The following is a 15788-nucleotide window of genomic DNA, read 5'->3' on the forward strand; positions in this document are numbered from 1 at the left end:
GTGCTATTTATCATTAGGTAAATGACTGCACATATACTGCATCTCCCGGTCCAGTTCAATTCAATTAAGCAGTTGAATAAGGTAGCCCACCATTGACCTGGTCAGATGCTCAATCAACAGACACGATTTGCTGTATTTGTCCTGCACGAGCGGTGAAGAAATACACAGAGCACAGCGTGTTCCTCCGATAATGGAACGCTCTGTAGGAATTTGTTACTGGCAATGCGACAGTCTAATGCACCAACCAACCACCTTTATGACCCGGGTTTTAAGTCTCAGTGGTGCCACAAATAGCCTCTAGTCAAGGAATTGAGAGAGCGTAGCGGGATGCTCTTTCTTACTGATACCGAAGCTGGAAACTTCTAAAAGATCCAAAAGTTTTTAGCATTGGGTCCGTAATACAACCTTTAGCCTTGGATGCCAACTTTTAGGAAAATCAGCAACTGCAGTAACACTCACACCACTACCAGACACTCTGGTTTGATCCTGGGAGGGTGAAGGATTCTCCCAGGCTTGAACCCAGGTCTCCAGGACCCACATTGCTCTTGAACAGCTGGGCCACTGTGCTATTTATCATTAGGTAAATGACTGCACATATACTGCATCTCCCGGTCCAGTTGTTTCCAGTTCCCAGTGCATACTGCAGTCCTCTGCTGCTTGCACCAGACCACTTTGGCTGCCTGTTGGTCACGCAACTCTCAATCAAGCAAGCATCAGCTGTTGAATGAATTTAAATGATTCAATTTGGCATCTGTCTATTAATCACTGACTTTCCTGGTGCTGTCATTATTTAGTAAACTGCTGTGCGATTTAGGACGCTGCCTCAAAGTCAGCATGAAGCTGGATGGCATTATGTACTATTATCCGCCATAAAGAAGGAAAATCAAACTTATATCAGCTCGATCTGTATATTCACCTTTGTGGTCCATCTGATAAAAATCGTAAATAGCTGTGTAAGAATGTGGCGTGGGGAGTTTAGAGTGACCCTGCTAAACCCTTAAACAAACAAATTGAAACAAGATGCTAAACCTCGTGCTGGTCATCTAAATAAAAGATTCGGCTCACCCGGTTCGGGTCATTCCTTCCTGGGAGGAAAAGCAACCGAGAGCAATATGAGCGCTGACTCCTGCAGGGAGAAGCCTCGTATGAGGTTATCAAAAACCGAAAGGAAGCCGAATTCCTTTGTGACACATCTTTAGTACGCGGCTTTATTTACGCCAGCCTCTTAACTCTGAAAAGCCAGTAAGATATTGGAGAGCATAAATCTGGAGGAAAGGCTGTCACGAGGAGCCGTTATCTCCGAATATATGAAGCAAGAGCTCCGACCTTATTGCATCATGATGCAGTTTTGTTTCAACAATAGAATCTCAAAGGAATGCTTTCATTTCACTAAACTAAACACGCACCACTCAGTCAGGGGTCCAAATCCTGATAAAGAGTAATGTCAAAGTTTAAGACCTCAAATGTGAAGGGTTCTCAGAGGCCGGGAGGTCAAGCAGGGCCTCTTTTTCTTAGGGTCAAGGGCCAGGCTTTATTTGGAGCACCACTTCTTTAACCAGGACCAGAATCTCTGCAGTGAGGAAGGGTGAAAAACATCATGGACACAAATAATCTGATAATTATTGGATATACTGTATGAGACTGCATATTATGGGTTATTAAATCCATTGGGTCCAATGTTATACCCCTTAATAAAAACTGTATTAAGAAATCAGAGAAACATCAAGTGTAATACTTAATATTACCATATGTATGTAGACACTCCACTCAGTTATTAAGCTCAGTTATGTCAGGGAGTTATATACAATAAATACTGAGAATATAGCAATGTCCATAAAATTGTGGTTTGCGGGGGGGGGGGGGGGGGGGGACGCCTACACGGACAACAATTGGCTCATCCATTCAATTGGATGGCGTAGGGGATTCCTCATAATCGATGAAGAGTGACGCACTGATCTCCATTATCTCCTGTCTCTGATCGATGATGCCTGCACAGAGAAGGGGGATAATGGAGATCAGTGTGCGACTCTCCATGCGCAAGACTAAGCCCCATACGAACATGCCAGGTGAAAAGGTGCAGTCGGCTACTGCACAAGTGTCGGAGGGGCATTAGTTGGTCACTGCTCTCCTCGCTCAGGAAGGAAAATGCAATCGGGTAACTGGATATGACTAAATTCTGTTAACAACTTAACTTGTGTTCTCTTCGCTCAGAAACAATGGAGGAGCAGAGACTAGAGTTCCTCAGGCAGCCGGTCTCCGTGTCCAGGGTGGTAGGAGAGGACTTGCTGCTCCCCTGTGTGGTGAGTGGATTTCCGGCAGCCTTCGTCCGCTGGACGCGCAACGATCAGCCTATCAATGACAGGTGAGCGCCAGGCTTGTTGGTCAGATTTTAGCGGCCTTTTCACTGTCACGGTAACCGTGGTCACCGTGTGATGCTACTAATCTAAGGTTGTGCATGTAATTGTGTGTATATGTGTGTCTGTCTGCCTGTCCGTCTGGTTGCTGCTGAGTTGGCATGTAGCCACAGCCTGTCCCAGCTGTTAGAGTAAATAATTAGAAAGTTAGCTGCTCAGGTGGCGCAGCGGTAAAGTACGCTAGCGCACCAGAGTTGGGGTTTCGAATACATCGTATCGAATCTCAGCTCTGCCTTTCCGACTGGGCTGGGCGGCAGCATGAACAACGATTGGCTGTTGTTCAGGGTTAGAGGGTAAAAAAGTCGGATTATAGGTCCTCATAACTGGTGCGACTGCGGCCCCTGCTGGCTGACTGATGGCGCCTGGACAGGGCTGAGGAATAATGCTGATGGGGGTGTGGCCCTCCGTGCACAGTGCCCATCAGTGTATGAACTCGACTCGTGCAGGTGAAAAATGCAGTCTGTACTGACTGGAGGGGGCATATGTCAGTTGAGAGGCGTCCTCAGTCAGCGGTGAAGGGTCGAATCAGTATAGAGGACGCATTCAGGGTAATTAGACACGACTAGATTAGGGGAGAAAAACTGGGGTGGGGGGAATAGAAAAATTAAAGTTGGCGCCTTACTTGAGAGTTGTGAGTGCCATGCAGAAACACACACACACACACACACACACCGATTTTTACAGCTACCGTGTTAACTGATCCATCGATCATTAGTGAATATGACAAATGCAGTTCAATTTAGTGACAATTTAAGCCCTCCAGAACAATTACAAGTCTGAAAAATGATTCACAGAGGCCGTATGTTGTGTCATCTTTCTTGTTCTCGTGACAGCCCAGCGTTTATTTAAATTGAGAGGAAATGTATCTGTATGATGCAGATTTGGTTTGCAGACCCGTATAATTCTCTTCAGCTGATCGTCTGAAGCCTGACGATCAATGTCTCGAGCAACATCGCACCATTATGCTGTTATGGATGTTGTCAGCGGTGATTATTTTGTGTCTCTGCCAAGGAAATTAGTCCTTTCACAATTCCATTAGCTAGCAAAGTGCTGCCAGCTAACACATCATCAGTTTTCCGACAGCAGGCCAGCTCAGCTCGGTACGTCTGATTAGCACAGCCTCCGTTCCTCTCTTATGTTCCTGTTCAGAGTTTTAATCTCATGTGATTTTCTACACTCACTGTCCATTTTATCAGCTCCACGTACCATATAGAAGCACTTTGTAGTTCTACAATTACTGACTGTAGTCAATCTGTTTCTCTGCATGCTTTGTTAGCCCCATATCACCATATCACTGTTCTTCAATGGTCAGGAACCCCAGGACCACTACAGAGCAGGTATTATTTAGGTGGTGGATCATTCTCAGCACTGCAGTGACACTGACATGGTGGTGTTGTGTTAGTGTGTGTTATGCTGGTTTGAGTGGATAAGAGTTTTTAAACACCTCACTGTCACTGCTGGACTGAGAATAGTCCACCAACCAAAAATATCCAGCCAACAGCGCCCCGTGGGCAGCGTCCTGTGACCACTGATGAAGGTCTAGAAGATGACCAACTCAAACAGCAGCAATAGATGAGCGACCGTCTCTGACTTTACATCTACAAGGTGGACCAACTAGGTAGGAGTGTCTAATAGAGTGGACAGTGAGTGGACACGGTATTGAAAAACTCTAGCAGTGCTGCTGTGTCAGTGCTGCTGTGGTGGTCCTGTGGGGGTCCTGACCATTGAAGAACAGGGTGAAAGCAGGTTAAAAAGGTATGTAGAGAAATAGACAGACTACAGTCGGAAACTTTTTGAAGATCCAATACTGGAAATGGATGAAACTGCATCTCTCAGACTTCCTTTATTTTTGCCGTACCTTCGACAAGTTGGCTTCTGGTGACATTTTCTTCACCGATTCTGACTGACAGTTACAGCGTAAACAACAACCTTGCTATTAAGTGTCTTGTAATCATTACATTATTTTCTTGATCACCTAAATCCCCAGGGTGGGTATATTTGCCAGCTTAATTAGCACATGCGCTTGTAGAGCAAGAGGCCACACAAGTAATTTTCTCACTAACCGTGCCATTCTTCAGAGGAGAGAACAATGAGGACTCTCTTCACCACTGATAGTTACAGAGCTGTGGAGGATTTAGTTGAAGATTGAGTCTGTGCCTCTGGGTAGGTTTTTAAAAATGAAGGGCTTGAGGATATTGGAATGGTGTAAGGTGACAGAGATATAACTGGCTGGGGTGGCTAATGGGTTATTTTTTTTCTTGACTTTATTGTATTGTCTTAATTTGAATATGTATTATTACCCCAGCCATATATATATCTTTACCCCAGCCAGAGGTGGTCCATTATGGAGGACTAACCTATTCTTTTAGTATTCTTCCACGACTGATGTCAGTAGTTGTAGCCTAGTGGTTAAGGTACTGGACTAGTAATCCAAAGGTCGCTGGTTCAAGCCCCACCACTGCAAGGTTGCCACTGTTGGGCCCTTGAGCAAGGCCCTTAACCCTCAATTGCTTACTGTCACAGTACTGTAAGTCGCTTTGGATAAAAGCGTCTGCTAAATGCTGAAAAAGTAAAGTAAAATAGTTGCTGTTGCAGAGGCAGCAGTACTTTTTCAGACATAGCCAAACGTGTCTTATAAGATCCTCAAACTTAAGTATGTATATGCATTATATTAGATATCTTCACATGTGACAGATGTGAAAGAGTCTGAAGACACTGTGGTGAACGTATACTGCATGACCAGTTTGGTGATGGGTCAGTGATGGTCTCAGGAGGTCACACAAACCTCCATGTAAAAGCCAATGGGCACAAGGCAGACAGCAACACCCTGGACGGGACGCCAGTCCATCGCAGGGCAGACACACACATACGTACACACACACACACCCACTCACCCACTCATAGGGCAACTCATTGTCTCCAATTAACCTGACTGCATGTTTTTGGACTGTGGGAGGAAACCCACGCAGACACAGGGAGAACATGCAAACTCCACACAGAAAGAACCCGGACCACCCCGCCAGGGGATCGAACCCAGAACCTTCTTGCTGTGAGGTGACAGTGCTACCCACTATGCCACCGTGCCGCCCCACTGGTTATCAGTTAGACAAAATGTCAAAGATGTTGAATCTAAAGCAGCTAAAAACACGACTCAGGTAACTGAGTTTGGACTCCCAACCAATTCTGGTTAAATAAATAAATTGACGAGAATTTTTGTCTTACAGCTATCAAGGTGCTGTGTGTTGTAGCTTCCATTCATTCTATCATTCAGTTTATGTATGTATGTTCACTTTTCTTTAAAAATCTGTGATGTCTGTGATTTTTGGAAAACTGAGGTCTGGGAAATTAAGCACATTTTCCAGTGGGTTTAGTAGGGCCTTAACTATAACCAGAAAGCATGCACTTCTACAAGGGATTGAAGAGCCACTACATATTTGTTTAAATAAAATTTCAAAAAAATTTTTTTTTAATTCTCAATTTTTTGTCGACAGAAGCTCCATGTGGTAGATGGTGTGTAACAGTTGCAGTTATAGCAGGTGTCTGTTTTCGCATCTCTGTAGATGAAATGCAGTGTGAATGAATGTGTGAGGATTTAAAGGGGACACAGAGTCAGATTCATCGAGGCGGCTGAATGAGTGGGGGAGGAAGATAAAAGTGTAGTCCTGCATATTGTCTGTGGGTGTGTAAGATGGTCGGAAAATTGCCTTCTGTCTGAAGTGTGACTCCGCCACTTGAGGAGGATTGTTAAGCCATCAGGAAAATGTTATCTGTAAGTGCTTAAGCTCTCTATTGTGAGGGGAAAAGTGCCGTATGTATTGTGGATAGAATTTTAAGGTCTAATGTAATTTACTTACTACAAAACGGTTTATCCTGGTCAGGCTCACGTCGGAACACCCACTTGACATGACGCAGTCCATCTCATGGCATTAGATACACACATATTTACTGTATGTGGAAAAATGTGGAAACAGTAAGAATATGCAAGACAATTAATTGTAGGGATCCATACTGCTACTTATTTAAGTACTGACACCTAAAAGCATTTTAGAGTTGGTGGTCCACCTTCTTCATATTCATATTTTTGGATATAGAGGAAAACTTGATTATCTGGTGGAAAAAAACACACAGTGTGGTGCAAACATAGAAAAAAGGGTAAGAAAAATTCCTTACAAGCAAGTATTGCTTGAACCCAGGTCCCTGAGACCTTGTTTACTGGTTGTGTTACAGCTCTATTGTAGGGTTACATTAATTTAAATACAATCATTCTAACACGACCACCTTAATCTGCACTTCAAAGCATTATCTGCACCCAATCAAAAGCTAATAGGGGCAGTTGCAGCCTAGTGTGTAAGGTACTGGACTAGTAATTGAAAGGTTGCTGGTTCAAGCACCACCACTGCTAGGTTGCCATTGTTGGGCCCTTGAGCAAGGCCCTTAACCCTCACTTGCTTAGACAATATACTGTACTGTATATAAAAAGTCTGCTAAATGTTGAAATTGTCAATGACTGTGTTCAATATAACCTTGTGAACTGATGAATCTTGTGTAATGAGTAACTACCGTTTCTGTCATAAATGTAACCAAAAGTGTAAAACATGCCGTTAAAATCCTAATAAACAAACAATCAATCAAACAAATGCTGAAAATGTAAATTATTTTTACACCTTTAGACAGCTCTTTTTAAGAGTGTACCTGAGCTTAGTCCCCTGTCACTTTCGCTGACTCTCTTGCTTGCATTGTTTAGCTCTGATTTTAGGGAACTGGATTCGTAGTTCTCATGGGTAACCTTCTAATTCGAGTATTCCCATGGATGGCCTGGTAGCATCTCAAGTTTTTATCTGCTGCTGGTTTGAGTTCCCCTGTGGGAGTTGCTGGTGAGGGTTTGGGTTATAACGCATTGGTGGATTGAGTAGCTGGCTGGAGTTGCACTTGAGCACTCTTTTGGTTTCTGCTCAAGTCTTTACTTGTGTCTTCTGGGTTTTCTGGCATTCCCGTGGAGTGAAGTGTTTCTGCTCCAGTGATTCTGTCTTCTCTCAAGTCCTACTTTTGTTTATTTCCCAACTTTATGACTACTTTGTTTATTTATTCAGGTATTATTTTCTTGCCTTTCTTAATCTTTCTAACATTTGGTTTGCTGTTTACCATCACAAATTCAGGGTTACACATGCCGCCTATGTCACAAGGTGCTCATCATCCCATGACTATAACAGTAGCAAGAGCAAAAGCAATTGGACATTGTCTTTAGTAACCATTTTAGTGTTTAGGGCTGCAGTGGATCCAGAGATCAAACCATTAAAACCAGGTACGAGTCATGAATACACTCTGGACTTTTCACTGTAGGGCATCACACACTCACCTAATCACTCACTTTCTCATTTATTCAGTCACTTAAATTCACCTGGTTGTGAATTGGAGTAGCCAGTCCATCTACTTGCATGTATTCGGGACGTAGGAGGAAACCGAAGTACTTTAAAGAATCCCACAAAGACACCGGGAGGTCATGAGAAGTCTCACACAAATCTAAGGCAAGCTTCAAAGCCAGGGCACTTCACTCGAGGATTCAGGAGTAGTCCAGAATCCAAAATACCTGCTGCAGCACCCTGGACACGGGTTGATAAAAAATAGAATTCTTGCTGCTTATTCATTCTGAGATCATTGTTCAGAATGCTAATGCGGGGTTTTATTACACAGAAGACGTTTGGTCAGAGGATCTTCTTTTTTTAGGCAGCGCTCTAATATAGTGGCAATAAAATTACACCCAGAGAACGAGCCAGCCGAGGAAAGCAGACGCTCGCTGTTAATCTTGTAATAATACTGATGCTAAATAAAAAAGCGTCAGAAATTATAGACCATTAACAATGATAAGCGCTTCTCCCAAGGCCTCTTTGGCAGTCGTTCGGCCCCTCCTTCACATGGGACAGCGGCGATAGTGTACGGTGATTGACCCCAAATTGGATTTTAAATGGTGTTCCAGAGAGTGAGCAAAGAAGAGTGGCAGCCAGAGAAAGAGCAAGCTAGCGAGATAGAGGTGATCAGTATTCTGACAGAGTGCACAGTCATGGCAGCTCAGACAGACTGCTCGAGTCAAACTATCACCGGGTTTGCTCTGTAGCACAAAGACCAAAAAAAAACCTGGCTTTCTCACTCCCCTGCTCTTCCAGACCTCACTGCGAGTGCGTTAATTCTGCCCTGCTTGTGGCCGCTCTCACCAAGCTGTGTCAACACAATAACATCATGACATTTAAATGTGCTACACAGGCTAGGACGAGCACGGCATGTGAGATGATTTACATGCAGCTTCAGTCTTGTTTTACATACATTATTCATCCTCTTTATTGTCGAGAGAAGATTTTATTTAGCTGTTTCCTCTCATTTTCCCCTGAATAAGTCAAAGTCTGGTTCACCCCAGGGCTAAACAGACCTTTTGGGCTGACTATTTTATATTGTTTGTTGTCTGTGAAATGCAATATTGCGTAATTAAATCTCTTATAAAGGCATTACATATAGTGTACAGGAAATTCTTTACCAGTGTGGCAAATGTTTACACCCCCAAACTTCTACTTTATAGACCTTTCAATTATAAGTGCAGTTTAGGCTGGAGATGAATTGGACGTGCAGCCAGCACTTTCCCGTATGCTTCGTTTTATGAATGTCAAGTGGCAGTGAAACGTTTGCCTTATAATCAGAAGTTCCAGGCAGCACGGTGGCTCACCTCACAGCTAGAAGGTCCTGGGTTCGATTCCTAGATGGTGTGGTCCGGGTCCTTTCTGTGTGGAGTTTGCATGTTCTCACCGTGTCTTCGTGGATTTTCTCCGGTAGCTCCGGTTTCCTTCCACAGTCCAAAGACATGCAGTAGGAGTAATTGTAGATGGATGGCTCACCAGTAAAAACACACACTGGAACCAGAGCTGGTATCTGGAATACATCGTATCGAGTCTCAGCTCTGCTTGCTGGCTGTTGGCCTGTTGTTCAGATGGGGTGGGATATTAAAAGCCGGATAGGGACTCCCTCATAACTAATGCAATTATGACCTCTGCTGGCTGATTGATGGCGCCTGCACAGAGATGGGGAAAAAATGCTGTCAGGGTATGTTTCTCCGTGCACAGTGCTGATTCACATTGCACTCGTCAAAAGTGTAGGTGACAACAATGCATACGGCCGCTACCCACGTGTCGGAGGGGCGTAGGAACTTGAACTGAAGAATCTTGTGTATCCAGTAACTGCCTGTCCTGTCATGAATGTGTAAAACATGATGTTAAAATCCCAATAAAGTAAAATAAAATACATTTTCAGTCTGGATGATGCCGTAGCCAGTCAAGGCTTGATATCATAGAGCAGAATCTGTGCACTATGTGTTGACAAGATGGCAGGACTAGTCAGTTGTATGCAGGACAAAACGTCACACCCAAAATGTCTAGCTTTTGGTTTAATTTGTGCTGGGGGCCCTGGGCTCAGTGATGAGTTTAAATTCATATACCCATAGCCATCTGTGGCCAGAGGTTTAAGAGAAAACAGCTGGCCTTGCTCTCTTGCTGGGTGGAATTTCTGTGAGCGGTTAGACTGGAACTAAACAAATGTGAGATGTCACACCCGGATCTTTACATACTTTTTAACCAAATGTACTGTATAATTTTGCTAAGGGGAACTGGGAACATGTGCTTTTTACTTTTGTAAATGCCTGATTTCACCACTCCCATGCTACAGTAAAACAAGTGTTCATCCTGTCATTAAGAAAGTGTGTCAGTTAAAGCTCCTTCCACGCCTATGAAGATTTTGGGTGCTTAGGTCTTTTTTTATATGAAGTTGTTTGTGGTCAAGAGTCCGTTTAGTTGTACAGTGGTACCGTGTAACTCAACGTCCCCTAAACTCAAAATCTTTGAAATTCAACGCCTTTTGTAGAGAAATTTGTACCCTTAAACTCAACGTTTCCCTTAAACTCAACGTTTCCCTTTAACTCAATGTGTTAATTTCAAATTAACAATAAACAGTCAGCGCTTGCCTTGAGCGGTGCAGTAAAACGTAATCAAATTGTGAATAAGAGACGAATCTGCATGTGTGTGGAATAACCACACGTCCACACGTATCTGTGTTTAACTGGATTTTTCTCCTGTTTCACTTTTAAACTTGTGTTATAGCTCTGGGTTCTGAGAAATTGTGAGAATCAGCTTTTTTTTTTTTTAAGAGAGTCTAAAACGCTTTTTGTTAAAGCAGCGCTAATGTGCTGCTTCTCATGTAAATGCGCCTTTACTGAATGGAATACCATATTCCAAGATCAAGCATCTCTCTATATTATATTTGTGTTATTTTTAGTGTGTAAGTGGTTAAAACAACCCCATTATTTTACATTAGCCTAAAATATATGCAGTTCCACAGGACCATGGAATGCATTAACAGGTTTCCCATACATCCTTTTAGGAAAATATACCTTGAAACTCAACACCACTCTCGGAACCAATTGACATTGAGGTTTCACTGTATTTCACGTTATTTAAAGCGACACTAACAAATCATGGGTGTTTCTAGACCTGCCACCTTCTTATTTGACTGTTCGAAAAGGTTTTGTTGGACCTTACAAGTAGAAAACCAAATGAGAGAAACAAATTTATGCAGAACTATTAATTTTACTTTGTTCTTTATAAACACCTAAGTAAGTTTGTTTGTTAGTTTATTAGGATTTTAACGTCATGTTTTACACTTTTTGGTTACATTCATGACAGACACGGTAGTTACTGGTTACACAAAACTCATCAATTCACAAGGTTATATTGCACAGTCATGGACAATTTTGTATCTCCAATTCGCCCCAAAAATTGGAAATTGCCCCAACTGGGGATCGAACCCAGGACCTTCTTGCTTCTTGGATCTTCTTGCTGTGAGTCGACAGTGCTACCCACTTAGCCACCGTGCCGTCCTATCTGAGTAAGTACCCCAATGATTCAGAACCTGCTCCCTACATACATCCTGTCCAAACAGACAGCTCTGTGTGACTCTAATTCTGTGAACACTGAAAAATGGGTTGTTATTTTAAACCAAACATGTTGTTATTGGCCATGAAGACACATCACATGTTCAGGAAGTTTCCCTTGCCATCAACTAAACTGAGATATATCATCTATTAGGTCCACAGTGACTCCCAGACAGATGTGCCAGGGAAGATAATGGCAGCCTTGGAGACTTTATTATTTTTTAGTGTGTATCTATAGACTGGGATTACTTGTGCGGGATTAACAATGAAGGCTGACACCAAGATCTGCTTTAATTTACATAGTTCCTTTGTAGACAATGTAGCAAATGGCACAGTTTGTGCCACTGTAATTAAACCAGGTTTACTTGGTAAAGACTGCATTAGAGTTTTTCCACAAGGCTTCCAATCAAGTGTACATTGGTTGGTCAAGAAGGTCACATTATTAGTTTATTATTATTATATAAACAATTAGACAACCCAAGCCACTGCTTTTCATGTAAGCATAGTACATGAACGTCTTTTGGGTAGCTAAAGTCTTCCTAATCATGTGATGGCTACCAACCTGGAAGAGGGTTGGCTTAGTATAAGCTATCCCTTCTTTTTGAATTGAAGTATATGCAACATCACAAGGCATCTGGATGCACCCTAACAGGACTGGAAATGCCATGCTGGATAATGACCAACAGTGTTTTAACTTCTAGGGAATATAATAATGCCATTACGTTCCAACAAAATACATGCTAGTTGTGCTCTCGTCACTCTAGGCCACTTCCACGGGAGCATAACCAGTTCATTCAGTCTTAACCATGACTAAGCAAAGTATGGGGATATGAACAGTGTGGGAATATAATTTTCAGGGTTTTTTGCATTTTCCTGATGCTCCCTGACCTCCCTTGCACTCAGCAGATTCCATGTTTACCTCTAGCCTTGTCTGCCTTGCTATAAGATCTAGAAAGCTTGCCTTTTAGGTTTTTAGATGTGTTTAAACCTCAAATCAAAATATTGGCTCTGACATAGCAATACAAATTTTGACCAATGTTTGACCAACAAAGCTGTACAGTTTGAGAGCTGCCGGGGCTTTACAGTGCAACAAAGCAATAACAAATATTCTCTTTCTGATGATAAGACTTCTCTCCATATAGATTTTTCTGCTCATCTCTCATTTCATTCAAGGATAAGCGCCTGTCATCCGAGGCACATTTCTGCATGTCCTACAGGATAAAACATTAAACCAGACACCCAAAGAAACTCAGGTTATAGACAATTGTCATTACATTGAGAATGGGTCTTAGTTGGGCAGCTTGTGTTGTGTGGCTGCAATTAATGAACTCCTTGTTTCTACACTCACTGTCCATTGTATCAGCTCCACTTACCATATAAAAGCACTTTGTAGTTCTACAATTACTGACTGTATTTAATCTGTTTTATCTCTCTATCACTTGGTCAGATCTCTCCCAGGGCTACTACAGAGCAGGTATTATTTGGGTGGTGGATTATTTTCAGCACTGCAGCGACACTGACATGGTGGTGGTGTGTTAGTGTGTGTTGTGCTGGTAGGAGTGGATAAGACACAGCAGTGCTGCTGGAGTTTTTAAACACCTCACTGTCACTGCTGGACTGAGAATAGTCCACCAACCAAAAATATCCAGCCAACAGCGCCCCATGGGCAGAATCCTGTGACCACTAATGAAGGTCTAGAATTTGACCAACTCAAACAGCAGCAACAGATGAGCGATCGTCTCTGACTTTACATCTACAAGGTGGACCAACTAGGTAGGAGTGTCTAATAGAGTGGACAGTGAGTGGACACGGTATTAATAAACTCCAGCAGCATTGCTGTGTCTTATCCACTCATACCAGCACCATGTCATTGTCACTGCAGTGCTGAGAATGATCCACCACCTAAATAATACCTACTCTGTAGTGGTCCTGACCATTGAAGAACAGGATGAAAGCAGGCTATATGGTAAGTGGAGCTGATAAAATGGACAGTGAGTGTAGAAACAAGGAGGTGGTTTTAATGTTATGGCTGATCAGTGTATGCAATATAGTGATAGCTGGAGCTTTTTTAGGTTTCATTGTAATTCATATTTGATGTGTTTTCTACTGCAGAAACCATTTCAGAATCTAGGCTAGCAAACGTCTCTTCCGCTACATGTGAAGCTGTTGTATTCATCTTTACCAGCCTTCAGTGGATAGTAGCGTTCTTCATACATCCAGGAAAATTCTGGAACCTGTTATTTTCTCATGAGTCCAGCAACATTAAAAACACACCTAATGTTTCTGCATTTTATTCATCACCACTAGTTTCTCATCCCTAGAGCTTCACCATTCCCCAGCTTAGTATCATCGCTGTTACTGTGGCTGTGTGGAAGATAAGTGACAGTGTAAATTTGCAACTAATTAAAAGGTCTTTGTCAGGGGACAAGCTTTGTGTAATGCTTTTTTAATTGATTCATGCTTCCCTGCCTCAAAGACTAACATTACCTCTGATAAACATGCTAGTGTAGTTTAATAGCCTTGTCTACCAACTGCGAGATCTTTTACCTTAGCAAGAGAGAATCCATTTTTTATTGTATAGTGATGATCAGCGGTTGATGCCAGTAGGAATGTAAGTACGTTTTTACACCTGATTATTTTTAGACAGATGATGCAAACATGTAATGCTTTAATCTCAATGCCCAAAGTACCAACACCAAATTAAATAATAAGTACATCTACTGACTATACCAAACTGAGTAATAATAGGTACTTCTACTGACTATACCAAACTGAGTAATAATAGGTACTTCTACTGACTATACCAAACTGAGTAATAATAGGTACAGTGCCTTGCAAAAGTATTCAGCCCCCTTGAACTTTTCAACCTTTTGCCACATTTCAGGCTTTAAACATAAAGATATGAAATTGTAATTTTTTGTGAAGAATCAACAACAAGTGGGACACAATCGTGAAGTGGAACGAAATTTATTGGATATTTTAAACTTTTTTTAGAAATAAAAAACTGAAAAGTGGGGCGTGCAATATTATTCAGCCCCCTTGCGTTAATACTTTGTAGCGCCACCTTTTGCTGCGATTACAGCTGCAAGTCGCTTGGGGTATGTCTCTATTAGTTTTGCACATCGAGATACTGAAATTTTTGCCCATTCTTCCTTGCAAAACAGCTCGAGCTCAGTGAGGTTGGATGGAGAGCGTTTGTGAACAGCAGTTTTCAGCTCTTTCCACAGATTCTCGATGGGATTCACGTCTGGACTTTGACTTGGCCATTTTCACCTGGATAAGTTTATTTGTGAACCATTCCATTGTAGATTTTGCTTTATGTTTTGGATCATTGTCTTGTTGGAAGATAAATCACCGTCCCAGTCTCAGGTCTTTTGCAGACTGCAACAGGTTTTCTTCCAGAATGGTCCTGTATTTGGCTCCATCCATCTTCCCATCAATTTTAACCATCTTCCCTGTCCCTGCTGAAGAAAAGCAGGCCCAAACCATGATGCTGCCACCACCATGTTTGACAGTGGGGATGGTGTGTTCAGGGTGATGAGCTGTGTTGCTTTTATGCCAAACATAACGTTTTGCATTGTGGCCAAAAAGTTCGATTTTGGTTTCATCTGACCAGAGCACCTTCTTCCACATGCTTGGTGTGTCTCCCAGGTGACTTTTTATAGATATCTTTGAGAAATGGCTTTCTTCTTGCCACTCTTCCATAAAGGCCAGATTTGTGCAGTGTACGACTGATTGTTGTCCTATGGACAGATTCTCCCACCTCAGCTGTAGATCTCTGCAGTTCATTCAGAGTGATCATGGGCCTCTTGGCTGCATCTCTGATCAGTCTTCTCCTTGTTTGAGCTGAAAGTTTAGAGGGACGGCCGGGTCTTGGTAGATTTGCAGTGGTCTGATACTCCCTTCATTTCAATATGATCGCTTGCACAGTGCTCCTTGAGATGTTTAAAGCTTGGGAAATCTTTTTGTATCCAAATTCGGCTTTAAACTTCTCCACAACAGTATCTCGGACCTGCCTGGTGTGTTCCTTGGTCTTCATGATGCTCTCTGCGCTTTAAACAGAACTCTGAGACTGTCACAGAGCAGGTGCATTTATACGGAGACTTGATTACACACAGGTGGATTCTATTTATCACCATCAGTCATTTAGGTCAACATTGGATCATTCAGAGATCCTCACTGAACTTCTGGAGTGAGTTTGCTGCACTGAAAGTAAAGGGGCTGAATAATATTGCACGCCCCACTTTTCAGGTTTTTATTTCTAAAAAAAGTTTAAAATATCCAATAAATTTCGTTCCACTTCACAATTGTGTCGCACTTGTTATTGATTCTTCACAAAAAATTACAATTTCATATCTTTATGTTTAAAGCCTGAAATGTGGCAAAAGGTTGAAAAGTTCAAGGGGGCT

At 42.3% G+C, this 15788-nt stretch overlaps 1 protein-coding gene across 1 annotated transcript in view; it reads left to right on the plus strand.

The window, feature by feature from the left end:
* neo1a (neogenin 1a) overlaps positions 1 to 15788 on the plus strand; it is a 189368-nt gene that overhangs the window by 97474 nt on the left and 76106 nt on the right. The window contains exon 4 of the mRNA XM_063012505.1: positions 2212 to 2362. Coding sequence (XP_062868575.1) covers positions 2212 to 2362 — 151 coding nt within the window. The remainder of the gene's footprint in view (positions 1 to 2211; positions 2363 to 15788) is intronic.

This window comes from Trichomycterus rosablanca, chromosome 17 (assembly GCF_030014385.1).
Source record: "Trichomycterus rosablanca isolate fTriRos1 chromosome 17, fTriRos1.hap1, whole genome shotgun sequence".
Classification (NCBI taxonomy): Eukaryota; Metazoa; Chordata; class Actinopteri; order Siluriformes; family Trichomycteridae; genus Trichomycterus; species Trichomycterus rosablanca.